Source organism: Loxodonta africana, chromosome 4 (genome assembly GCF_030014295.1).
Source record: "Loxodonta africana isolate mLoxAfr1 chromosome 4, mLoxAfr1.hap2, whole genome shotgun sequence".
NCBI lineage: Eukaryota > Metazoa > Chordata > Mammalia > Proboscidea > Elephantidae > Loxodonta > Loxodonta africana.
In genome coordinates, this window is record NC_087345.1 from 97,322,352 (window position 1) to 97,345,314 (window position 22,963).

The 22,963-nt window shown below is 38.7% G+C and overlaps 1 protein-coding gene across 7 annotated transcripts in view; it reads right to left on the reverse strand.

Moving 5' to 3' along the window:
- ANO6 (anoctamin 6) overlaps positions 1 to 22,963 on the reverse strand; it is a 230,075-nt gene that overhangs the window by 78,148 nt on the left and 128,964 nt on the right. For 5 of the 7 annotated variants that reach the window (XM_064284358.1, XM_064284355.1, XM_064284356.1 and 2 more), the window contains 4 exons: positions 6,239 to 6,304; positions 4,903 to 5,190; positions 4,574 to 4,687; positions 1,756 to 1,871 (listed from right to left, as the gene is read on the reverse strand). In XM_064284358.1, coding sequence (XP_064140428.1) covers positions 1,756 to 1,871; positions 4,574 to 4,687; positions 4,903 to 5,190; positions 6,239 to 6,304 — 584 coding nt within the window. The other 2 variants (XM_064284360.1, XM_064284359.1) reach the window with 2 other exon arrangements.

A 22,963-nucleotide genomic window follows, 5' to 3' on the forward strand; every position in this document is an offset into this window, starting at 1 on the left:
TTTTTTTTTTGGTTTTCACTATTCGGGTATCAGCTCTTAGGTCACGTCCTCATTCTTGACTCCTCCTCCCCCAACCCATCACTCTGTTGTTTTCTTCATTTTGATCAGAAGTGATCATTTATGTGTTGTTTGCTTATTTTTATATTTGGTTTGTTTTTGGTCTCTCATTTTCTCTAGTGCTCAGTATACTAGCCTCGTTCAAACAACATAAGCTCCTGGAGAGTAGCTGACATCAGTGCTTTGAGGAGACAAACTCTGAGCTAGTCATTATATCTTATTCGACAGACAAGAAAAACAGTGAAAATTTATATACAGTTGATCCTCATTACTCCTGGTAGGCACGTTCTATAACGCGGCTGCGAACACTGAACTAGTGGTACTGAACTATCGCTCCTACAGGAAGTCCTGGGTTAGGTTCCTGCAAGCCTCTAGTCACAATATTTTCATCAATTGATCAATATATAAGCTTGCTTTATATGTGTTTCTGTTTAAATACACCTTATTTAGCATATGTTGTTGGCTCATTAATACTGAAATCATGGCCAACAGCACTGGAACTCATGCTTGAATGAAACTTATCCACACATTTTTTCTGTAAGGCACATCACAGCCTTTTTGTACTTAGGAACACTAGACAGTACATCAGCACTACACTTGGCGGCCATTTTAAACAGCGAAATCACTAACAAAAAAAACAAAAATGGGAAAAGCATGGCACTAAGTAGACTGTGAAAAGGACACTTGTTTATAGAATGAAAGCAGAAACAAGAAGGGAGAGGACTGCCCGCTCAACCTCAGTTGGGAATGTGCACATAAAGTGACTCAAATTTTTTCCCACTCTGTGCGTGTGCATGTCTACAATGACCACAAAGGTACAGTGAGTACTGATTACTGATTTTGGGGTTATAAGAGTAGGCAAATTTGCAAATGTGGAATCTGTGAATAATTTATTACATATCTACATATGTAATCTACATTTACTCCGTGTCACTACAACGTTGAGTTTCTAGTTAAAAGTATTAAACATGACAAGTGCTTTCCTATAATCTTAATAGGCCAGTTATAATAGTTCTAAGGTCTGTCAAAATATAACCTTTATATGAGAGTAAATTCATTCCAGGGAGTTACACTTGTTAAAATGTTTGTAGTAGAAAACTATACGTTCAAAGATATAAACTATGTATATCATAGGAAGTTTATTTTATCCAATAACTCATTCATAACTAAAAGATATTACTGTTTTAGTGCTAACCAACTCTACTATAAAAGCAATCTACGAAATCTCTTAAAATTGGGAACAAAGGTTATATCCTTCTTATAAAACTGTATTATACAAATAAAAATAACAAGATTAACAGACTAACTTTAAAACACAAAGTGCCAGCATTCAGGCTGCTACTCAATGGATTCTCTTTCCCTATTTCTTCTTGATCCTTCAGAAGTATCCTGGAAAGGCTTGGAGATCATGTTTGCTGAAGTGGTACCATGTTCTTGGAGGTAGCCTCTTAGGGCCACATTCTGAGCCACTATTTCTGAGATATAAGTGCTCTGAAGCTTCCCTACATCTGGATGATAGGCAGGCTGGTGCTTGTAGCTCAGTACTGCCTGCTCAAAGGTGTGGAGTCCCTGGACTTTTTAAGCACCTGACTCTGTAGGCTGACGCTGGGGGTCAGGATCTCTAGCAGCTCACCAAGCATGAACACGTGAGGATGCTTTCTCCTGCTTCCCACTGGAGTGTTCTCTACAACAGCTCACCTGATAAGGTCCAAGGGCTGCTTTTTGTATACGCTTCGAGGATGAGCCCATTCCCTATACAAAAGGTATCGTTCATTAGGGCAGCTGGGATCCTCTGATCGGTGGTTGAACTGACACTGAGAAGCAGAAGGAAACAGGTGAGCATCAAAATAATCAAATTTTCACAAATCTGTTTATTAAACTTGTGTTTAATTTGGTATTCTCTGGTACTAATACTTCCCAGTCATTTGTGAATAAGGGGCCCTCACCGGATGGAAGGGATGAAAATACCATCTGATTTTGTGATTCTGAACCAGGGGTACTATTATCCTCTTTGAGGCCACCTGCAAATGCAGAGTGAGGGGTGGTTGGCTGTTACAATCCTGGGGAGCACTGCAGGGTCTTGGTGGGTTACCCAAGGGATGCTTAATCCCCTATGACAAGTGGGACAGTCCTAAACAATGAAACCCTGGGCTGCCTAAGTTACAAAATCATCATGATGGAGGAACACGTGAGAATCCAGTGCCTTTCTTGGACACCTGGGAAAACCAGGGCCTTGGCTGGTGAGTGGCAGGGTCATTTCTAAACCCAGGCCTCCCTGTCCCCCAATTCAGCAGTTATTTTGTGACAACATATAGAAAACAAACAGAGAAGCTCAACATCATGTTTGACACTTAGCTTATTCACGAGAAAAATAATCGAAACCTCCTGCCTCTGTTTAAATTCAGTCTTTTCCCCCGTCGATTCATTTTTCCTTCTTCCTGTACTACAACTGGTTTACCACCCAGGCAAGCATTAGAATCAGGAGCCCTGGTGGCACAACAGTTAAGCGCTTGGTTGCGAACCAAAAGTTTGGCAGTTGAAACCCATCAGCCGCTCAGCAGCAGAAGACCTGGAGACCTGCTCCCCCGTAAAGATTATAGCCTAGGAAATCCTATGGGCAGTTCTACTCTGTCACATGGGGTCGCCATGAATCGAAAATTGACAGGATGGCACCAAACAACAATAACAAGACTTACAATGGATCCAGAGCTCTACTCACCTCCCTCCAAATACTGCACAGGATCACTCCCTAGCCCAGATAGGGGACCACCAGAATTAGAAGGGATCTTTAGTGGAAAAGGCTTGGGAATAGGCAGAACCAACTAAGTACTATAGAACCATGGCATCCCAGATTAATATTCATGACAGCTATACACACGTATCCCCAGAGTTCACGTCATGCTGTAATCAGTAATTTTGCTGGGGCACGATTTAAAACACAATGGTTGTCAGGCTGGACTACTACACTGCTCACGGCCAGGAAGCTAAGCATCTGCTTCCCTACCCAGCTTCCTGGCTCTCTACGTATCCACGTGTATCAAGAAACTGTTTCCTGAAGAAGCTTACTGAGCTACTTCAACCAGAATTATTCTGCTTCCATCCTAATTTTATATTCTCTTATATATATTTAAAAAAAAAAAAAAGTTGCCGTCATAGCGATCCTATAGGACAGGACAGAACTGCCCCATAGGGTTTCCAAGGAGCACCCAGTGGATTTGAACTGCTGACCTTTTGGTTAGCAGCTGCAGCACTTAGCCACTATGCCACCAGGGTTTCCATTATGCTATATAGTATATATTTAAATATTGTCTTCATCCACAAACACATGTACTATGAAGCAGCAATTATCACTCTCCTTCTTTGCTTTCTTTGGTCTTATAGATTCACCCGATAAGGTCCAGGGGCCTTATTGATAGTGTATGTAACAAAAGTTAAGAATACAATATAATATAGCATTTAATTTATTTCTCTGACAGAATTTCTTCAAATTGCTTTGGATATGATGTTCCTGCATTTATGGAATCATTAGGGTCTGAGGTGGTCACATTTTTAAAATTGCATTTCATGGGAGATGTTATCAGCTAGCAAAGCACTACTGAATTTCAGAACTTGTTAAAGTCTCAGAATGTAGCCCTTAAAAAATGTCAAGAATTTGCTGTCTGTCCACCTGACAGTGTCTTTAAAAAATCCTGAGATATTCTAGGTTATAGTTTGAAAACTGTATTTCAGGAGGAAAAATTCTATGTTAAGAAAGTGATAAATGAGAAGGTCTAACATGTATCTTGCATACAAAGAACTAATGCTTTTTAGTTGATAATAACATCTGTCAGTAATTATGAAAACAGGTTATTCTTTGCTGTTGCTGGTGAGTTGGTTCCAACTCACTGTGACCTTATGTATAAAAGAACAAAGTATTGCCCAGTCCTGTGCCATTTTTCTGATCACTGGTATGTTTGAGTTTATTGATGGGGCTATCATGTCAATCCATCTCATTGAGGGTTTCCTGCGTTTTCATTGGTCCTCTACCTAACACTTAAATAGTTTTTTTTTTTATATGCTAGGAATGGTTCTAACTCTTTACATGAATTAATTTATCCTCATAACAACTCTATGAGTTAAGTAACAATTATTACACGTATTTTATTGATGAGAAAACTGAGGAACAGAGACACTAAATACTTTTGCAAGGTCACCTAGCTAGACACTGGTGGAGCAGGCACTCCAGTGCCAGAATCCATGCTCTTAAATAAAATCTGCACTGCTTCATACATTAGGTGTGGAAGAGATGCTATTCATTCATTCATTTACTCACATAAACCGAGCATCTCTTCTATGCCTGGGATTCAGCAGTGGACAAAACAATATGGTTCCTGCCCTAAAGGAGCTTGTAATCTTGCAGTGTATTATCTTTATTTTAGCAAGAAGGAAACTTCAGGTCAAGGAGGTTAGCTCTTCACTACTGTCGATACCAGAGTATATACCTGGCATTTTATTTCATCTTTGCCATTTGACTTACATCATGGAGAGGGAAAGCTGCCTTGTAGATGCCAGAGCTTACAAGTTTGTTAATCCCAAACTTGTTAACGTTGTCCCTTACTTGATACTTGACCCGGGAGAGGATGAAGTAAACCTAAAAAGATTCCAAAATACAGTGTGTGGTTTATACAGTGTAACTATAAGCATTTATTGTTTACTATTGTAACAGTAACCTGCAGGCATACTTATTTTTTAATTTTTGACAGCTTTTTTTAAAAACAAAAATAAACCAACCAAACCAAATTACTAATTATTCAACAGAGGTTCCAAATCATCCCAAGATAGCAACTAATTTGGGTTTAGACTTACAATGCGGCTTCTGGTGGCTGGATTGAAGAAGGTATCTCTATCATGAATGTAAAAATCGTTCATCCGGTTCTTCTCAAATGGGGCAGTGAAAAACTCTTGCTCTGGCTTGATGAGAGTTTCATCCACTCTGAGGAGTTTGGTAAACCAGTTGAAACTATCAAAGGCTGAGAACCGGGTTTTCAGATCATTGGGTTTTAGAGGCAATTTGATGTGCATTATCTCAGCATACGTGCATAACACCTCCCAAGGTGCGTGTACTTTTACAAATACAAGCTTGTCATCCAAAACCTATATTGGAAGAAAAGAAACAGACCAGGAAATCAAGCCAATTATTTTCACTGTCAGTTTAAAACACAGAATTTTCTTACGTTGTTGATAGTTAAAAAAGGGAAAAAACACACACAGAAAGAGACCTATGACACAAGTTAAAGTAAAAATATAATAAAAATAGATTTGCAAACCATCATGTTTTTATACTAAAGATAGTTTCATAGTTTGAGTTATTGAAAAAGGAATTCAAATCCTTATCACAGTCATTCTTTTATAAAATTACTAATATTTTAATTGAAGAAAACCAAACTTGTCAATTGTTGCACATTGCATCCGAATTAGCCGACTAAAAATAAAAACACTAGGATATTCCATGCAGTGGTATTTATTGTAATAAAAAATTTTTTTTTATTTCATAAACCTAGAAAATGAATACTTAATTTATTATATGTCTTCAACAGCATGTTATATGGTCACAGAAAGGATGTCAAAGATTGGCATTTATTGATATAAAAATATATTTACCATGTAGTCAAGTAAAGAAATCATAAAACTGTGAAATAATAATTCCACTTTTTGAAAGGGAAAAATGTATATATTTAAGGGAAAAAAGGTTTAAAAGGACTATAGATTATTTCTAGAGAATTAAGATATAGACGATTTTTACTTTCACTATTCTCACATTTTCTAGTTTTTTAATGTAGCTGTATTACCTGTATAATACAAAGATAAAAGTTGACAAGGTTCCTAAGAGAAGAAAATGTAAAAATGCAGACGCTCCCTTCCCTAGTGTTCCATAAAGCTCTCCACATCATTCAGATTGAAGAAAATACAATCATTCAGACACATGTTCATTATCACATTCTTTGGTTATTAAAAAAGATCTACCGGCTTCAATCAGAAGCAAATATACATTCTATAAGGCAGATTTTCATACATTCCTCTTCCAGTGTCAGGACTAAGATGTGGCCAGGCTGCAAGTTTCAAATGCCATCCAGCATTCCAAGTGGCACGCAGGTTCCAACGAGCAATGGTCAGCCAAGGGCTCAAAGGGCCCAGTACTTACTGATCTAGTTGCTTCTAGCTGCAGGCCATCACAGATGAGATTAGACTCATATGCTCGTCTTTTCCTCTGCCAAAAGAAATTGAAATATATGTCAGGCCTTTAGTCTTACCAAGCCAGAGCTTTGTTTAGAAAAACAATAAAACCAAACCAGTTTGGACCTGATGAAGAGACACATCCGTTCCAAATGGAATAGAAGCAATGAAACCGCTCTTGCTATTGGTAACTCTTGGGAATTTGATTTCTCAGATGGAATACTGCTGAATATACTTGGATCCCTTTAGCACTCTGGAAGGTCCCTGGTTGTCTCCATGGGTTTTCAGCCATTTTAGGTGCATAAAAGTCTCTGCTTTGGCACAATCCCAGAGAATTTTTTGCTCATAAGAGGTTTCACACAAACGGAGCTTTCTGAGTCCCATTCACTGACACCACTTTCCAGAGTTAATCAAAGCTTAAAACTAACAATTCAGATTTAAATTTTTATTTCCATTTTAGACTTTCAAATGGTTCAATTACTGGATGCGTACATTTCATCTCTGCATGCCTTGACCAAATTCAGCGAAACAACACAATTTCGGCAAAATTCAATGAAATTTTTCTCCTGCAAAGATTGACACATTCACAAAAATATAAACACCTAAATCTACAGAAACTAGGCATGTACAATGGCACATCATATAGCCATTTAAAAATATGTAGAATATATTTAAAAAATCCAGTTGCCATCAAGTCTGCTCTGACTCATGGCGACCCTGTGTGCGTCAGAGTAGAACTGTGCCCCATAAGGTCTTCAATGGCTGATTTTGGGGAAGTAGATCACCAGGTCCTTCTTCTGAGACATCTCTGGGTGGACTTGAACCTTCAACCTTTCGGTCAGCAGCTGAGTGCATTAACCATTTGTACCAGCCAGGGACTCCAGAATATACTTATTGATGCTAAATTCTTGCTGGCTGGGCTTTTGTCAAGCTGTGCCCTAAGCCGTAAGGGAAGCATATTCAGGTGGAGACTTGTTTGACCTTTTAAAAGAGGACTTTTGATGATGAAGCAGTTTTTACTGCCTTTGTGAAGAAAGAAAATAGGTGGACATAGGGGTTAATTAAGAACATGAGCTCTGAAACCAGACTGCCTGGGTTTATATTCCGGTTCCATTATTTATCAACTCTATGACCCTTGGCAGGGAATGTAAACTCTCTGTGCCTCGTTTTCCTCATCTGTGGACTTACCTTTTTAGGTTCTCACGAGGATTCTATGAGTTAAGCTACATGAAGTACACAGACTAGGATGCCCATTTCTACTAATGACAGACGGTAAAATGGAAGAACCCTCTACTAAAGGCAACTGAAAAAGCTGAATGGGAACAAAAAAAAAATTCTTCTAACCTTCAGAAAAGCATCAAACAGCTAACAAGAAAGAGCAGAATGACTGGGTCCAGGCCTGGGTAATGCAGAGAGCCTGGCAGTCAGACTGCTTTCCCCAGGGAACATCAGCCAACTGAAGAAGCAGAGGAGGTACTAGCTGTCATGCTATAGACAGTGCCAGGACATGGGAAGCATCTAATAAATGTCAAGTAGATGGTGCTGTATGAAGAAGGCCAAGGGTCAAAAGGTATAAGAATACACCTAGTACTTTTCTGTGTGTGGTAAATATATATTTAACAAACATTTGCCATCTTAACATTCTTCACATATACAATTCAGTGACGTCAATTATGTTCATCACGTCATTCAATTGTTCAACCATCACCATTATCTGTTTCCAAATATTTCCATCATCCTTAACAGAAGCTCAGTATACCCTAAGCAATGACTCCCTCTTTTGCCCCTCCTTACCAGGTATAAGTGATGACCAGGGATTATGCCCCTTCCTGGTCATCACTTACACCTGGTATTTGACTGGCTAAACTTGAGTCCAGGTAGAATCCCTAACATATTTTGTGGAGGTATGAGAAAAAAAATATTGCTTTATTTCTATTTATTTAATAAACAACTATATAGTACTTACAGCATGCCAGACATTGTTCTAAGAGCTTTACAAATAACACATTTAATTGCTTGCTACAAATTAAACATAGAGTAACCTAGGAAAAAAAAAAAGCAGTAAGCATTACAACTTCCCTAAAAGTGAACTAGCAACTTGCCTAGAAATGCCAGAGTCAGGTGAGAGTGAGGACAGTTTGAAGTGCAGCCTTTCCACTCTACTCCCAGGGACTGTCTACCCCCTCCATCCCCACCGTGTCTAGCCAGTCGTCATCCAGCCAACATGGACTTACGGCAAACCCGTGTGCGTCAGAACAGAACTGTGCTCCATAAGGTCAGTGGCTGATGTTTTGGAAGTAGCTTAGCAGGCCTTGCTCCTGAGGCATCTCTGAGTGGACTCAAACCTCCAACCTTTCAGTTAGCAGCCGAGCACTTAACCATTTCTGCCACCCAGGGACTCTATGCCATCTCTGTAATACTTAAGTTTTTCCACCCTTTGTACCCCTGGCCTGCCAAGTGTCAACTCAGGAAGGACTGACTTACCCTGCTTCTTATCTAAGCAGTGTTTTTCTACTCTAGATCCTAATAGTTTGATTCTTACATGGTAGCCCAGTCCTTGATTGCTTCTTTCTTGACTATTAAGAAAAAACATTTTTGACCCTGAAAACAGTGTTCAACGTAGTGTTTGGCACAGAGCATGTGCCTAGTACATGTGTGTTGAAAGAATAAACTCAACGAGCACTTATAAACTCGTTCTACAAACATTTCCTGAAAACCCACCGTTTTCTGAGCATTCTGCAAAATGCTGAAGAGTCAAAGAAAAAATGTGAACAGTCTGCTATGCAGAAAAAACAAACAAACCTGTTGCCGTCAAGTCGATTTCAATTCATAGCAACCCTACAGGATAGTGCAGAACTGCCCCATGGGGTTTCCAAGGCTGTAAATCTTTAAGGAATCAGATTGCTACATCTTTCTGCCAGGGAGCGACGGGTGAGTTTGAATCAACAGCCTTTCGGTTCACAGTCGAGTGCTTAACCACTGTGGCACCAGGGCTCCTTGCTATAGAGAAACTACTGAGAACTTCAGCATCCAGACACCTAGGACTTTCTCCTAATACAGAAGGGGTGGAACATTTATTCACGTGTTTCACTGCCATTGTAATGGACATCTGCCATTCACCATGGCTGCCCAACATCTGAATTGCTACAAGAGCCCACTTCCACATAAAAATGCAGACACTCCCCTCCCTAGTGTTCCATAAAGCTCTCCACATGAACTAGGTCTTGTCAATCGGACCACTCACTCTGGACTCTGAATTAGAAGCCAGCCATGCAAAGAAGCCAGGTCAATCAGAATCCAATCCGGGGTGGCTGTGAGAGAGATGCCAGTTCAAGAGGTAGCAGATGGCAGGAGCTTTTGGGGACCACTGCTGGTCACTGGTACCAGCAGTAGCTCTGCATCCAGGACAGCAACCATACCAAGCTCTCTCCAGACTGGTTCTGCAGTAGGATTTGGGGCAGGCTTGTCACCTGTCTCTAGGCTTGTCTGTCCAACCCTTCAGGAGAATCTGTGAGCTAACATCCTTTTGATAAACTCCCTTCTGCTTAAATTAGAGCTCATTCTTCTTACTTGCAAGCAAGAATCCTCACTGGTAGAGAACAGCCACGATAGGTAAAATTTGTTAGCCTAAAACTTAAAGTCACTGCGACTGTAGAGGGAGTGGGATTTCTCAGTGGACCAAATACTTTGACTTCCTCCCCTTTGGAGAGGGGACTCACACTGAGGCTGCACAAGAGGGAAGGGACCCAGGTTGCCATACTAGCAAGGAGGTCATAAGCAGGATCCATGACTGTGTCTTCCGTATCTTCTCAAGTTAGTCAGGAATAATTTCACACCTAAGATGTGAAGGCTCAGACCCAACATTTTCACTCCTGTAGACAAATGTCCTTTTAGTTAGAAAAAGGAGATTACTCAAAAGAAGGGCTTTTCCTACGGTCTGTGGGCATTTTAAGGCTTAAGTGCTTGTAGGAAAAATCACAAAACCGTGTTAACTGGCTTTATTACAAATTCACGGCTTACATCCGTGTTAGAGTCCCATCACAGTTAGACCCACCGTCATGTGCAGCTATCTCCTTCCTGGCCTCTAGCCACCAGGAAGCTGTTCCCAACTTCCAAGGTGATGCTCAAGCTGGACACCCAACTCCCAGACCAGCATCCTCCAGAGAAAATGGTTGCCACTCATTGCGAACTCCTGCGGGTTCCTTTCTTTCTATCCAGCAATAGCTGGGCTATTTGTTGTCACAATATTTCATCCTTCTCATATGTCTGCTCGTGTTTCCTTCAGCAATACCATTGCTTTGTCTCTTCATTGCTCTTATTCCTCAGCCAACAAATACCTCAGATACTTCTCATCCTTAAGAAAATTAAATTCTCATATGACTCTGCCTTCTCTTCAGTTACCACCACCCCATCTTTAAACCTTGATATCTTTAGCGCTTATAACACAGTAAGCACATAATCAATGCCTGATGAACAAATAAATGAGTGCAGGGAAGATCAATAGCTCCCTGTTTTGTGGGAATAGACTGAAGCGTGTAAATTACTGCAGCGTAGCAACTGGGCCCCCCTTTGCTGACCTCCAAAAATGTTCCAAGAACTCTTACTTATGGGTAATACAGGATATGGCAGAGAAGGAGAAACGTAGTTTTATTCCTGAGTGTGTTGGCACCAGATAGTTCAAGAGCATTCAGAGCATGACCTGACTCCCAGACACTTCAGAGTCTGAATTACAGATGACAAAAGTGGTTAAGGTCCAGAGAGCTGAGCATGAACCAGCCCCACGGTAAGACAGTTCTGTCATCAAACACAACCAAACACAAACCACTCCTTTCTTCATTGACTCAGCTGCATCAACCATGACTGTAACATGCTGAATGGTACAAGTTAAGACATGGTTCCTTTCTGGGATTTCTAAATCCCACCACCTTCACGGGATCCAGGAATTTCTGTTCTATCAAATAGCCCCTTTAGCTCTTACAGTATTGGTTTTCCTCTTACTCCTGAGCATAGTAGTTAGATTCACAGAGTCAAAACTCACATCCCGTTTCTGCCATTTACTACCTCTGTGATACTGAGCAAATTACTTAAATTCTATAAGGATTAGTGGCTTCATCTCAAAATTGGGACAATAGTCTCAGGGGACATCTAGGTCAGTTGGCATAACATAGTTCATAAAGAAAATGTTCTACATCTGGCTTTGGTGAGCAGCATCTGGGGTCTTAAAAGCTTGCGAATGGCCATCTAAGATACATCTACTGGTCCCGTCCTGTGTGGAGCAAAGGAAAATGATGAAAACCAAAGACACAGGGAAAATATTAGCCCAAAGGGCTAAAGGATCACATGAACCACAGCCTCTACCAGTGTGAACCCAGAAGAACTAGATGGTGCTGGCTACTACCACTGACCGCTCTGACAGGGATCACAACAGAGTCCCGAACAGAGCAGGAGAAAAATGTAGAACAGAATTCAAATATATGAAAAAATACCAGACTTACTGGTCTGACAGAAACTGGAGGAACCCTGAGACTATAGGCCCCAGATACTCTGCTGACCCAGAACTGAAACCACTCCCAAAGCCCACTTTTGAGAAAAGATTAGACAGGCCTATAAAACAAACAATAACACATGTAAGGAATGTGTTTCCTAATTCGATCAAATATATGAGACCAAATGGGCAATTCCTGCCCAAAAGCAAGATTAGAAGACAGGAAGGGACAGGAACTGGATGAGTGGACACAGGGAAACCACAGTGAAAAGGTGAGCGTGCTGTCACATTGTAGGGATTGCAACCAAGGTCACAAAATGATATGTGTATAAATTTTTGAACGAGAAATTAACTTGAGCTGTAAACTTTCACCTAAAGCACAAAAAAAACTAAAAAGAAGAAACTGGGAAAAGAAGTAGTTACATTATGAGTTGTTCTAAGGATTAAATGTGATCATGAGTATAATAATAAGCTCTGTAGAAGTGTTAGCCATTATCAATTATTATCTTCTTTCTCTGCCTTCAACCATGCTCAACTTGCCTTATTGTTTAAAAAAAAAAAATCCTATCTACCCTTCAGGTCTTAGAGACTCTCCTCTTGTTTTCAATGCTGACCGTCTGAACAGAATAGGCAACCCTAACCCACTCTGCCTCCATATCGTGCATCCAATGACCCCTTCATCCCTCTAGTGGGACACCACTGACACCATTTTATTGGCACTGTATAAAATGGACATTAAGGTTGAGCCACTCAACCCTCTCCCGTATTGCCTCTTCTATCCTGGCACTGAACCATGCTGATCCTCGGACTATTTCCTTTGGTATCCAACGGATATATATCCTTTTCATGCTCTGAAGGATCTGAACACATCTTTATATGTCCTCTCTTTGGCCCCATTTCTGTGCGTAATAAGGTAGCTCACTGGTGAGAGTGCATAGCACAGGTGAACAACGTAGATGCAGGAAGCATTAGAAATATTTCTCTTCCATCTCATTTTATCAGCTTGATAATACAGTTCATCTATCACAGAGATTAACTGTAATTTACTTAACCAATCTCAAATGGTTGGATATTCAGGTTGTTTCTAATTTTTCACTATTACGAAAATCCTTGTAGGACAATCCTTGGGAATCCATTATTATGTTCTCAGGGTAAAGTCCTAGAAGCAGAATTGTTAAAACAGACAGTGTATGCAATTTTAAGTTCTTTAAAATGTACTGCCATATTGCCCTCCAAAAGGTTGTACTAATTTATCCTATTTTAGTACTTATCTAGTTCTTTACAAAGAACTCCTGAGACGTTTACCTGATCTCTCTCAAGATAATTGGTAGACCCTGGAGTTGTTTTATAATGCCGTCTATTTTACCACTAACTATAAATTTTAAAACAGATGAATCAAGGATAGGACATTTTTATTTGCTTAAACATGTTAATATATCACTTTGGTGTTACTTTAATAAGAGTTCTTATTATTTTCCTTTGGCGTGCCAATTCACAAAGAACAAGTGGAATATTTTAAAAATTGATCAAACCAGTTTTCTTGGCTTGTCAGGTAGCTAAAGAAATTAGCACTAGATTAGTCAAACAGGCACACACTGGAGAAACCGCTTACTTATGAAAAGATTGCTTAAGTGTTTAATACAAAATCATCTTCTTTACTTCTCCGTAGATTTTACATTTGAATAAGTAACAGCGTTCTTGACATTTAAAAAATTATGGTAGAGCTGTCTTCCATGTTAAAAATGAAAGGTAATACTGTATATTACCCAACATAACCATCGCTCAATAAATATTTGCTGAATAAATGAATGAATATCTGAGGCCACACAATTTTTAACTAAAAATTATCCATGTGACTTGGTTGGAAAACCTTACATATAAGAATCTAAACTATGCCCTATAGTCTATGATCTGTAGTTGGCAGCACAAAATGATTAAACTAGACTCAATGGCTCTGAAAACATTTCAGTCATATATTAAATAGTGTTGCAAATTTCTACGTATCTAGAGGAGTGAATTCATCCGTACTGCAACCTGGATCTATCTTTTTAAACTATTTCTAAAGTAAAGCCAAAGTGACTATAATTATTGGGGAACTATGTATATCACGAAAACATGTATATGATGTTTGGAGAATGATACTGGGGTTCAAAGTGAAAAAAAAAACAAGAGCACCTACCATACTCCAGAAACTAGAATTTTATTCATACCTTTTTTGAGAGGTTAATAAAGCTGTCAGGGAAATAAAGAATAAAGCAATCAAAATCACAAAGGACAGACTGGCATAATTAAGGAAGCTTTCTGTCCCTAAGCACCTCAGATTACACATCTCATTTGGTTTAATAAAGTCATTGTTGTGAAGGACTGGCTTGTGAATTATACAGTAGTAATAGTGATTGCAAGTATCAATATCTACCACTTTCTTCATGTCACCCAGCTTTTTCAGCATAAAAAGCAGCGGTTGTAATGTTTAAGAAGAACTAAAATTACTGAATACATTGTGATGATAATAAAGCACTAATCAACTGGGATTTATGAAATATACGCATTGATTAATTTCAAATATTCTTGCAGCTTTGTTAGGCAAAGACCTGATGGTTCTGCCATTGTGTTTTCAACTCGCCAGTCTTTGATAAGCCTACTAAAATGCATGAAAAATAAGTCAAATGTACTTAACTTCTGCAAAAAATTACTGTCTAATTACTCTAAGTGCTATTTATTAGTTCTATATCATGTGCTCAAGGTTTGATAAGCAGAATAAATCATTTAATCGGAATTTAATCTAAATTCACTTGCTGGTAAATTAAATGTTAAAAAACATTTAATTTTAGCAAACCCATCAGACCAGGAATTAACTCAAGTGGGTAATGTGTGTTCACTAAAGGACAGATAAAACAGATGAGCATTTTAACTAAGTGTAGAGTGGAAGTGAATATTAAGCTGAAGTTCACTTCCAACCTTTTCTTTTTTAAATTAACATTTTTGGTCTCATCAAAAAAAAAAAAAAAAAAGAAATGTTCACTGCAGGTAACTTAGGAAACTGAAATTTTCAGAAAAGAAAAAAAAAAATCATCCATAATCCACTGCTAAAATAACCACTATAAACATTTAAATGCAGTATTTTCCGAATTTACCTGCTTATAAAAAGAACTTGTAGAGCTTGTTTAAAATACAGGTTCGTGGGCCCCTCCTCTGGCAATTCTGACTCAGAAGGTATGAGATAGGGCCTGGACAATCCATTTTTAACAAGCGACCCGGATGATTCTTATCACCTGACAAGCTTAAGAAATACTGTTTTTTAGGACACACCTTTCCTGTGCACACGTATACATGCATGCATACACACCGTTGTTTTTTTATGATTATTTTTCCCCTTCAAGTCTGTCCTATGAGAGAATTCACCACAGTTGATTGCTCTCAGTCCTCAAGATGACTCTTTAAAAAAGTAAGACATGGGTGACAGCCAGGACCCAAGTAAATGACAGCATCTTCATTCAAACCTAACACCAGATCTCAGAAGGACCAATCAGCAAAAAGGTTTTTTCCTCTATGTCTTTGTGACTATGTTGTTAAGGGCCTCAGTGAGACGAAATGGAAGAATTAGATTTTATTTTTCAGGATTTCACTATCCTCCTGTTCATCTGTCTGTTTTTAAGGTTTGGGCCAAGGACATTTCTTATTTTGGAAATAAGAAGCAAGATTTCGATTAATTGTTCTTAGGCTGAATATTCAAAAATAAAATGAAACATGCTTATACCAGCAACACATTTCATACCTGTAATTTGGAACTGCTGATTCTAATTTAATTTATTCCTTTTAACCTACAATCTTAGTCTAAGCAAGTAGGGTGTAAAGGAAGGAAGAAGATAAAAATATAAAGAAGAGCTCCCTCCCTCAGTCTAAAATATTAAGGAATTAAAGTCTGACCTGATTTCACTCCCTAAAGCAAAAGACAAAAGACGTACAAAAGTTATCTGGGAAGGTAAAACCACGCAACACTGGTTACAATGATCTCATATTAACTTATCCTAACATGAGTCTCAATCTTCCAATTTAGACTATCTGTAGCGAATATGACATTCCCAGGAAATCTTTTTTTTACTGTTCTGATTCCCCATTAACACTCTTTTATCAGCCTGTTATTTCTACAATTTGAAGACAGTAAACAATTTTAAGTCTCTTCAATCATGGCTTCCCCTATATGAGGGCTCATGGGATAAACTTCTCTCCAGAGGGTCCTCATATCAGAACATTATATTTCTTTTGAACAACAAGTTATGTTTTTATTTGTTGAAATCTGGGGTGATGTGGATAAAATCCCTATTTTCTTTGGCTGCTAGGAAGCTCAAAGGCAAATTTGCAGCTGACATCTAACTTCTGAACAAGATGTTATGGCTTAGGACAAATATTTTGTTTATTAGCCTGACGTGATATTATTTTATTTTTCTGATTTATATATTTTTCACCCTGACTTCCTCATCTAATTAGGTTTATCCTATTTATATTTCTGTAAGTGATCTCAAATACTTTTCAATGAATTATAAGTAAATAAACTATTTTAATATAGGAACAACATAAATAAATAAAACTAATGACTATAAAAATTATACATTGCATGTTAAAGCCAATAATGAATGATTTTTGGATTATCCATACTGTTAGTTACATCTTATTAGCCATAAATAACCACATACTTAATGAGGCATCAAGCCATGTTATCACCTGAATAGATACAAAAAAAGCATTTGGTACAATGTGAGACCCAGTTACTATAAAAACTCTGACTAATCTAGGAATAGAAGGGGACTTCTTTAACTTTTAAAAAGATTTCTACCAAAAACTTATAGTAAATGTGATATTTGATTACAGACAGATTCCCATTAAAATCAGGAACAAGGCATTGATGACTACTAGGTGTCACTGCCTTTTTTCAAGAGGCCTTAGCCACTGTACTTACACAAGGAAAAAAAAAGGAAGGAAAAGGAAGAAAAAAACTGTTATCGTTTGTAGAGAATATGGTCTTCTTTTCAGAAACTCAAAAGACGCACTGGAAACCTTAGAACTAAAAAGAAAATTTGTGAAGGTTACTAGGTAGAATATATAAAGATCAATAGACTCTTTCACACACAATAATCAATCACGAACTGCAATTTAAAATGCTCCGACAGCCCCCTGCCCCCCGCAAAAAAATAAATCCATTGCTGTCAAGTCTTTTCAGACTCAGAATGACTCTGTAGGACAGAATAGAACTGCCCTGGAGGATTTCCGAGTCTGTAATCTTTACGGAAGCAGACTGCCATATCTTTCTCCCGCAGAGCCACTGGTGGGTTTGAACTGCTGATCTTTTTGGTTAGCAGCCAAGCACTTAACCACTGTGCCACCAGGGCTCCTTCTGACAACAGCAAAAAAATAAATAAATAAAATAAAATAGCTAAGAATAGTTAATAAAAATGTACAAGATCTTCATGGGCATTATTACAAAACTGTACTAAAGAATGTAAGACCTAAATGAATGCAGTGATGTACTGTGTTCATCACACTAGAACTTTTAAACATCTCTAGACACATCTCATCCAGTTTCTAAGCAAACACGTCTGGCCTTATGATCACCTGAAACAATGGATAAAAGTGTTAAAAGCTCACAGGATCTGCAACTGATTAGCCAAGTGTCTCACAATATTTGGAAGTTTGGATATAATTTAGTTTGGTCACTAATTCTAAAAAAGTTATTTTCTGTGGTCTCCATGGGCCAGATTTTTCTGTTACACACTTCCTCAAGGTCAGATATAAAACACAAATTTAAACCTCTCTATATAAATTTTTCATCAACTTCTGGGAAACATATTTACTATCACCCTCTAGGAATAAATTCTGGTAACAAAAAATAAGTAAGTAAAACATATTCAGGATTGACTAACACTGTTTTGTGTTATCTAGATCCCTCCACCCCTTTATCATCATCTAAATTATACCATAACTTGGTCATGAACACATCTGTCTCAAGGGAGACAAGTGCCAGACAAAACAAAATTCAAAATAGACCAATTCTGCCACTTGTTACCAGCTTTGGCCAGAGGAAATAGGAAGAAGGTAGCATTTACTAACGAAAATGAGCTGGAGGAGATGGCGAATTACATGGGAATTTGCTTTCTTTAAAACATCTCTGCTCTTCACAATATGGATCAAACATATTTAGATATATTTAATCACGTACTGTGCCAGACGACGTTGGCTGCAAACCAAACAGCCTTCTTTCCTTTATTAACAGAAGTCTGACTTTTTTTAGGTATTGAGCGATCATGTGACTCAAGAGAAAAAGCCAGTCTTGATTGCTCTATGCTAATGATGGTTAATTCCATTCATCTTGCCAGTAGCTAGTTTAGGAATAGATTGGTGATAAAATACAATGGAATATTATTCAGCAACAAAAAATAACAAGATATTGATACACGCTACAACATGGATGGACCTCAGAAACATTATGTTAAGTCAAAGAAGCCAGATGCAATGGCTGCCTATTGTATGATTCTGTTTACATGAACTTGCCAGAGAAGACAAATGTATAAAGACAGAAAGCAGATTAAGTGGATGGCTGGGGGTAGGAGCAAGAAGTGATTACAAACAAACTCAAGGGACTTTTGGGGGCAATGAAATTTGTGACAGTTGTACAAATCTATAAATGTACCAAAAATTATTAAATTGTACATTTATAATGGGTGAATTTTATGGTATATAAATTATACTTCGATAAAGCCATTAAAAAAAAAATCTAGACAGTGAGTTGTGAAGTCTGGTAGGGCCCTCTAGGGCAGCTTTCTTCCCCCTTAAAAAAGGGCCGTGAATTGGGTGCTGGCGAAGAACACTGAACATACTGTACTGCCTTTGGACACCTGGTTCTGTAGCAGCCACCTACTGGCCATGTGGAGCCATTGAGGGCAGAAGGATGGAATGAACTTTGATTCCTGATGACTTCATGAAGCCAATAAATTATCTAACCCGTAAATAATCCTATATCCAAAATACCTTTCTGTTGTTGCTGTTTATGGTGGTAAAATATACACAACCTAAAACCCATCGTTTTTACCATTTTCAAACGTCCAATCCAGTGGCATTAATCACTTTCACAATGCTGTGCAAACGTCGTCACTATCTGTTTCCAAAACTTTTTCACCACCCCAAACAGAAATTCCATTAAGCATTAAATCCATCCCCATTCCTCTCTCCTCCAAACCCATGACAGCTACTAATCTACTTTTGTCTCTGTGTGTTTGCCTATTCTAGATATTTCATATAAGTAGGATCACATAATATTTGTCCTTTTGTGTCTGGCTTATTTCACTTTGCTGTTGTTGTTATTAGGTGCCACGGAGTCAGTTCTGACTCATAGCGACCCTATGTACCACAGAAAGAAACAGGGCCCGGTCCTGTGCCATCCTTATAATCGTTGTTATGCTTGAGCCCACTGTTGCAGCCAGTGTCAATCCATCTCACTGAGGGTCTTCCTCTTTTCTGCTTGCCCTATACTTTACCAAGCAAGATGTCCTTCTCCAGGGACTGATCCCTCCTGACAACATGTCTGAAGTATGTAAGACTCAGTTTCTTTGTCTTTGCTTCTAAATAGCATTCTGGTTGTACTTCTTCCAAGGCAGATTTGTTCGTTTTTTTTTTTTTTACAGTCCACGGTATATTCAATATTCTTTGCCAACACCACAATTCAAACGTGTCAATTCTTCTTTGGTCTTCCTTATATTCACTGTCCAGCTTTCACATGCATATGACATGATTAAAAATACCATGGGTTGGGTCAGGTGCACCTTGAGTCTTCAAGGTGGTATCTTTGCTTTTCAATACTTTAAATAGGTCCTTTGCAGCAGATTTGCCCAGTGCAATGCATCTTTTGATTTCCTGACTGCTGCTTCCATGGATGTTGATTGTGGATCCAAGTAAAATGAAATCCATGACAACTTCAATCTTTTCTCCGTTTATCATGATGTTGCTTATTGGCCCACTTGTGAGGATTCTTGTTTTCTTTATGTTGAGGTAGTAATCCATACTGAAGGCTGTGGTCTTTGATCTTCATCACTAAGTGCTCCAAGACCTCTTCATTTTCAGCAAGCAAGTTTGTGTCATCTGCAAAACATAGGTTGTTAGCGAGTCTTCCTCCAATCCTGATGACCTGTTCTTCTTCATATAGTCCAGCTTCTTGGATTATTCGCTCACCATACAGATTGAATAGGTATGGTGAAAGAATACAACCCTGACACACACCTTTCCTGACTTTAAACTAATCAGTATCCCTTTGTTCTGTCTGAATAACTGCCTCTTGATCTATGTACAGGTTTCTCATGAAAAGAGTTAAGTATTCTGGAATTCCCATTCTTCGCAATGTTATCCATAATTTGTTATGACCCACACAGTTGAATGCCTTTGCATAGTCAATAAAACACAGGTAAACATATTTCTGGCATTCTCTGCTTTCAGCCAGGATCCATCTGATATCAGCAATGATATCTCTGGTTCCACGTCTTCTTCTGAATCTGGCTTGAGTTTTTGGCAGTTCTCTGTCAATGTACTACTGCAACTGTTTTTGGATTACCTTCAGCAAAATTTTAACTTGTGTGTGATACTAATGATATTGTTCAATAATTACACATTCTGTTGCATCACCTTTCTTTGGAGTGGTCACAAATATGGATCTCTTCCAATCAGTTGGTCAGGTAGCTGTCTTCCAAATTTCTTGGCATAGGTGAGTGAGCACCTCCAGCGCTGCATCTGTTTGCTGAAACATCTCAGTCGGTATTGTGTCAGTTCCTGGAGCCTTGTTTTTCGCAATGCCTTTGGTGAAACGTGTGCTTCTTCCTTCAGTAGCATCAGTTCTTGAGTATATGCTACCTCCTTAAATGGTTGAATGTTGACCAATTCTTTTTGATACAGTGACTCCATGTATTCCTTCCAACTTCTTTTTGATTCTTCCCACATTGTTTAATATTTCGCCCGTAGAGTCCTTCATTATTGCAACTGGAGGCTTGAATTTTTTCTTCAGTTCTTTCAGCTTGAGAAACACTGAGCATGTTCTTCCCTATTTGGTTTTCCATCTCCAGCTCTTCACATGTGTCATTGTAATACTTTACTTTGTCTTTGCGAGCCGCCCTTTGAAATCTGCTCATTTCTTTTTACTTCATCATTTCTTCCTTTTGCTTTAGCTGTTTGATGTTCGAGAGCAAGTTTCAGAGTCTCCTCTGACATCCCTCTTGGTCTTTTCTTTCTTTCCTGTCTTTTCAATAACCTCTTGCTTTCTTCATATATGATGTCCTTCCACAACTCGTCTGGTCTTTGCTCATTAGTGTTCAATGTGCCAAATCTATTCTTGAGATGGTCTCTAAATTTAGGTGGGATATACTCAAGGTTGTATTTTGGCTCTCACGGACTTCCTCTGATTTTCTTCAGTTTCAACTTGAACTTGCATATGAGCAATTGACGGTCACTCCACAGCTGGCCCCCGGCTTGTTCTGACTGATGATATTGAGCTTTTCCATCGTCTTTCCACAGATGTAGTCCATTTGATTCTTGTGTATTCCATCTGGCAAGGTCCATGTGTATAGTTGCCATTTATGTTGGTGAAAAAAAGGTATTTGCAATGAAGAAGTCGTTGGTCTTGCAAAATTTTATCATTCCATCTCCTGCATTGTTTCTATCACCAAGTCTATATTTTCCAACTACCGATCCTTCTTCTTTGTTTCCAACTTTCACATTCCAATCACCAATAATTATCAATGCATCCTGATTGTATGTTTAATCAATTTTGGACTGCAGAAGCTGATAAAAATCTTCAATTTCTTCATCTTTGGCCTTAATGGTTGGCACAAAAATGCAAATAAAATCGTAGCAACTGGTATTCCTTGTAGGTGTATGGATATTATCCTATCACCGACAGTGTTGTATTTCAGGATAGATCTTGAAATGTTCTTTCTGATGATGAATGCAATGCCATTCCTCTTCAAGTTGTCATTCCCGGCATAGTAGACTATATGATTGTCCGATTCAAAATTGCCAGTACAAGTCCATTTCAGCTCACCGATGCCTAGGATATTGATATTTATGCATCTCATTTCATTTTTGATAATTTCCAATTTTCCTAGATTCATACTTCGTACATTTCACGTCCCAACTATTAATGGATGTTTGGAGCTGTTTCTTCTCATTTTGAGTCATGCCACCTCAGCAAATGAAGGTTCTGAAAGCTCTACTCCAACCACATTATTATGGTTGACTCTACTTTGAGGAGGCAGCTCTTCCCCAGTCGTCTTTTGGGTGCCTTCCAGCTGGGGGTGGCAGGGGGATCATCTTCCAGCACTATATCAGGCAATGTTCCACTGCTATCCATAAGGGTTTAACTGGCTAAGTCTTTTTGGAAGTAGACTGCTAGGTCATTCTTCGTAGTCTGTCTTAGTCTGGAAGTTCAGCTGGAACCTGTCCTCCATGGGTGACCCTGCTGGCATCTGAATACCGGTGGCATAGCTTCCAGCATCACAGCAAAACAGAAGCCCCCTCATATGACAAACTGACAGACACGTGGGGGTATTTCACTTAGCATAATGTTTTCAGGGTTTATATATGTCGTAGGGTGTATTAGAAATTCATTTCTGTTTATGGCGGGATCCAGACTACTCAGTGAGAAAATAATTATTTCCTCTTAACCACTTAAACCATTTTTGTTTAGTTTTCCTGTTACTTGCAGCATAAAACATTCAAAGTGGGTCCTGTACTAAGCACAGTGGAGTTTGTTGTTGAAACAACTTACAATCATTCACATGTAAAATCCAAATGCAAATGGTTTATACTTTTTAAAGGAAGATGTGAAGTCTCTGAAATGTTTTCACACACTAAAATAAAGGAACAAAGATATATGCTATTAGATGTTTGGCCAGAAAAATATTTTCTCCTTTGATCACGGTGTAACAGGCTGCTCAGCCATATCTTAAACAGAACGTGCGTCATTTTTCTTTCCCTAGCCTGTCTCTATCTCCATGTATGATTCTGCTGTTTTGTAGTTGAGTTCCTCTAAAAGTTAAAAAAAAAAACCCAATGTTCCCCTTAGGACCATGGAAAGACAAGTGATATCGAATCTAAGTCTCTCAGACAGGACAATACATCCATCTTGTGACCAGGAACCAGGATGGCACCAGTCACCCCCGGGCTGATAAGATA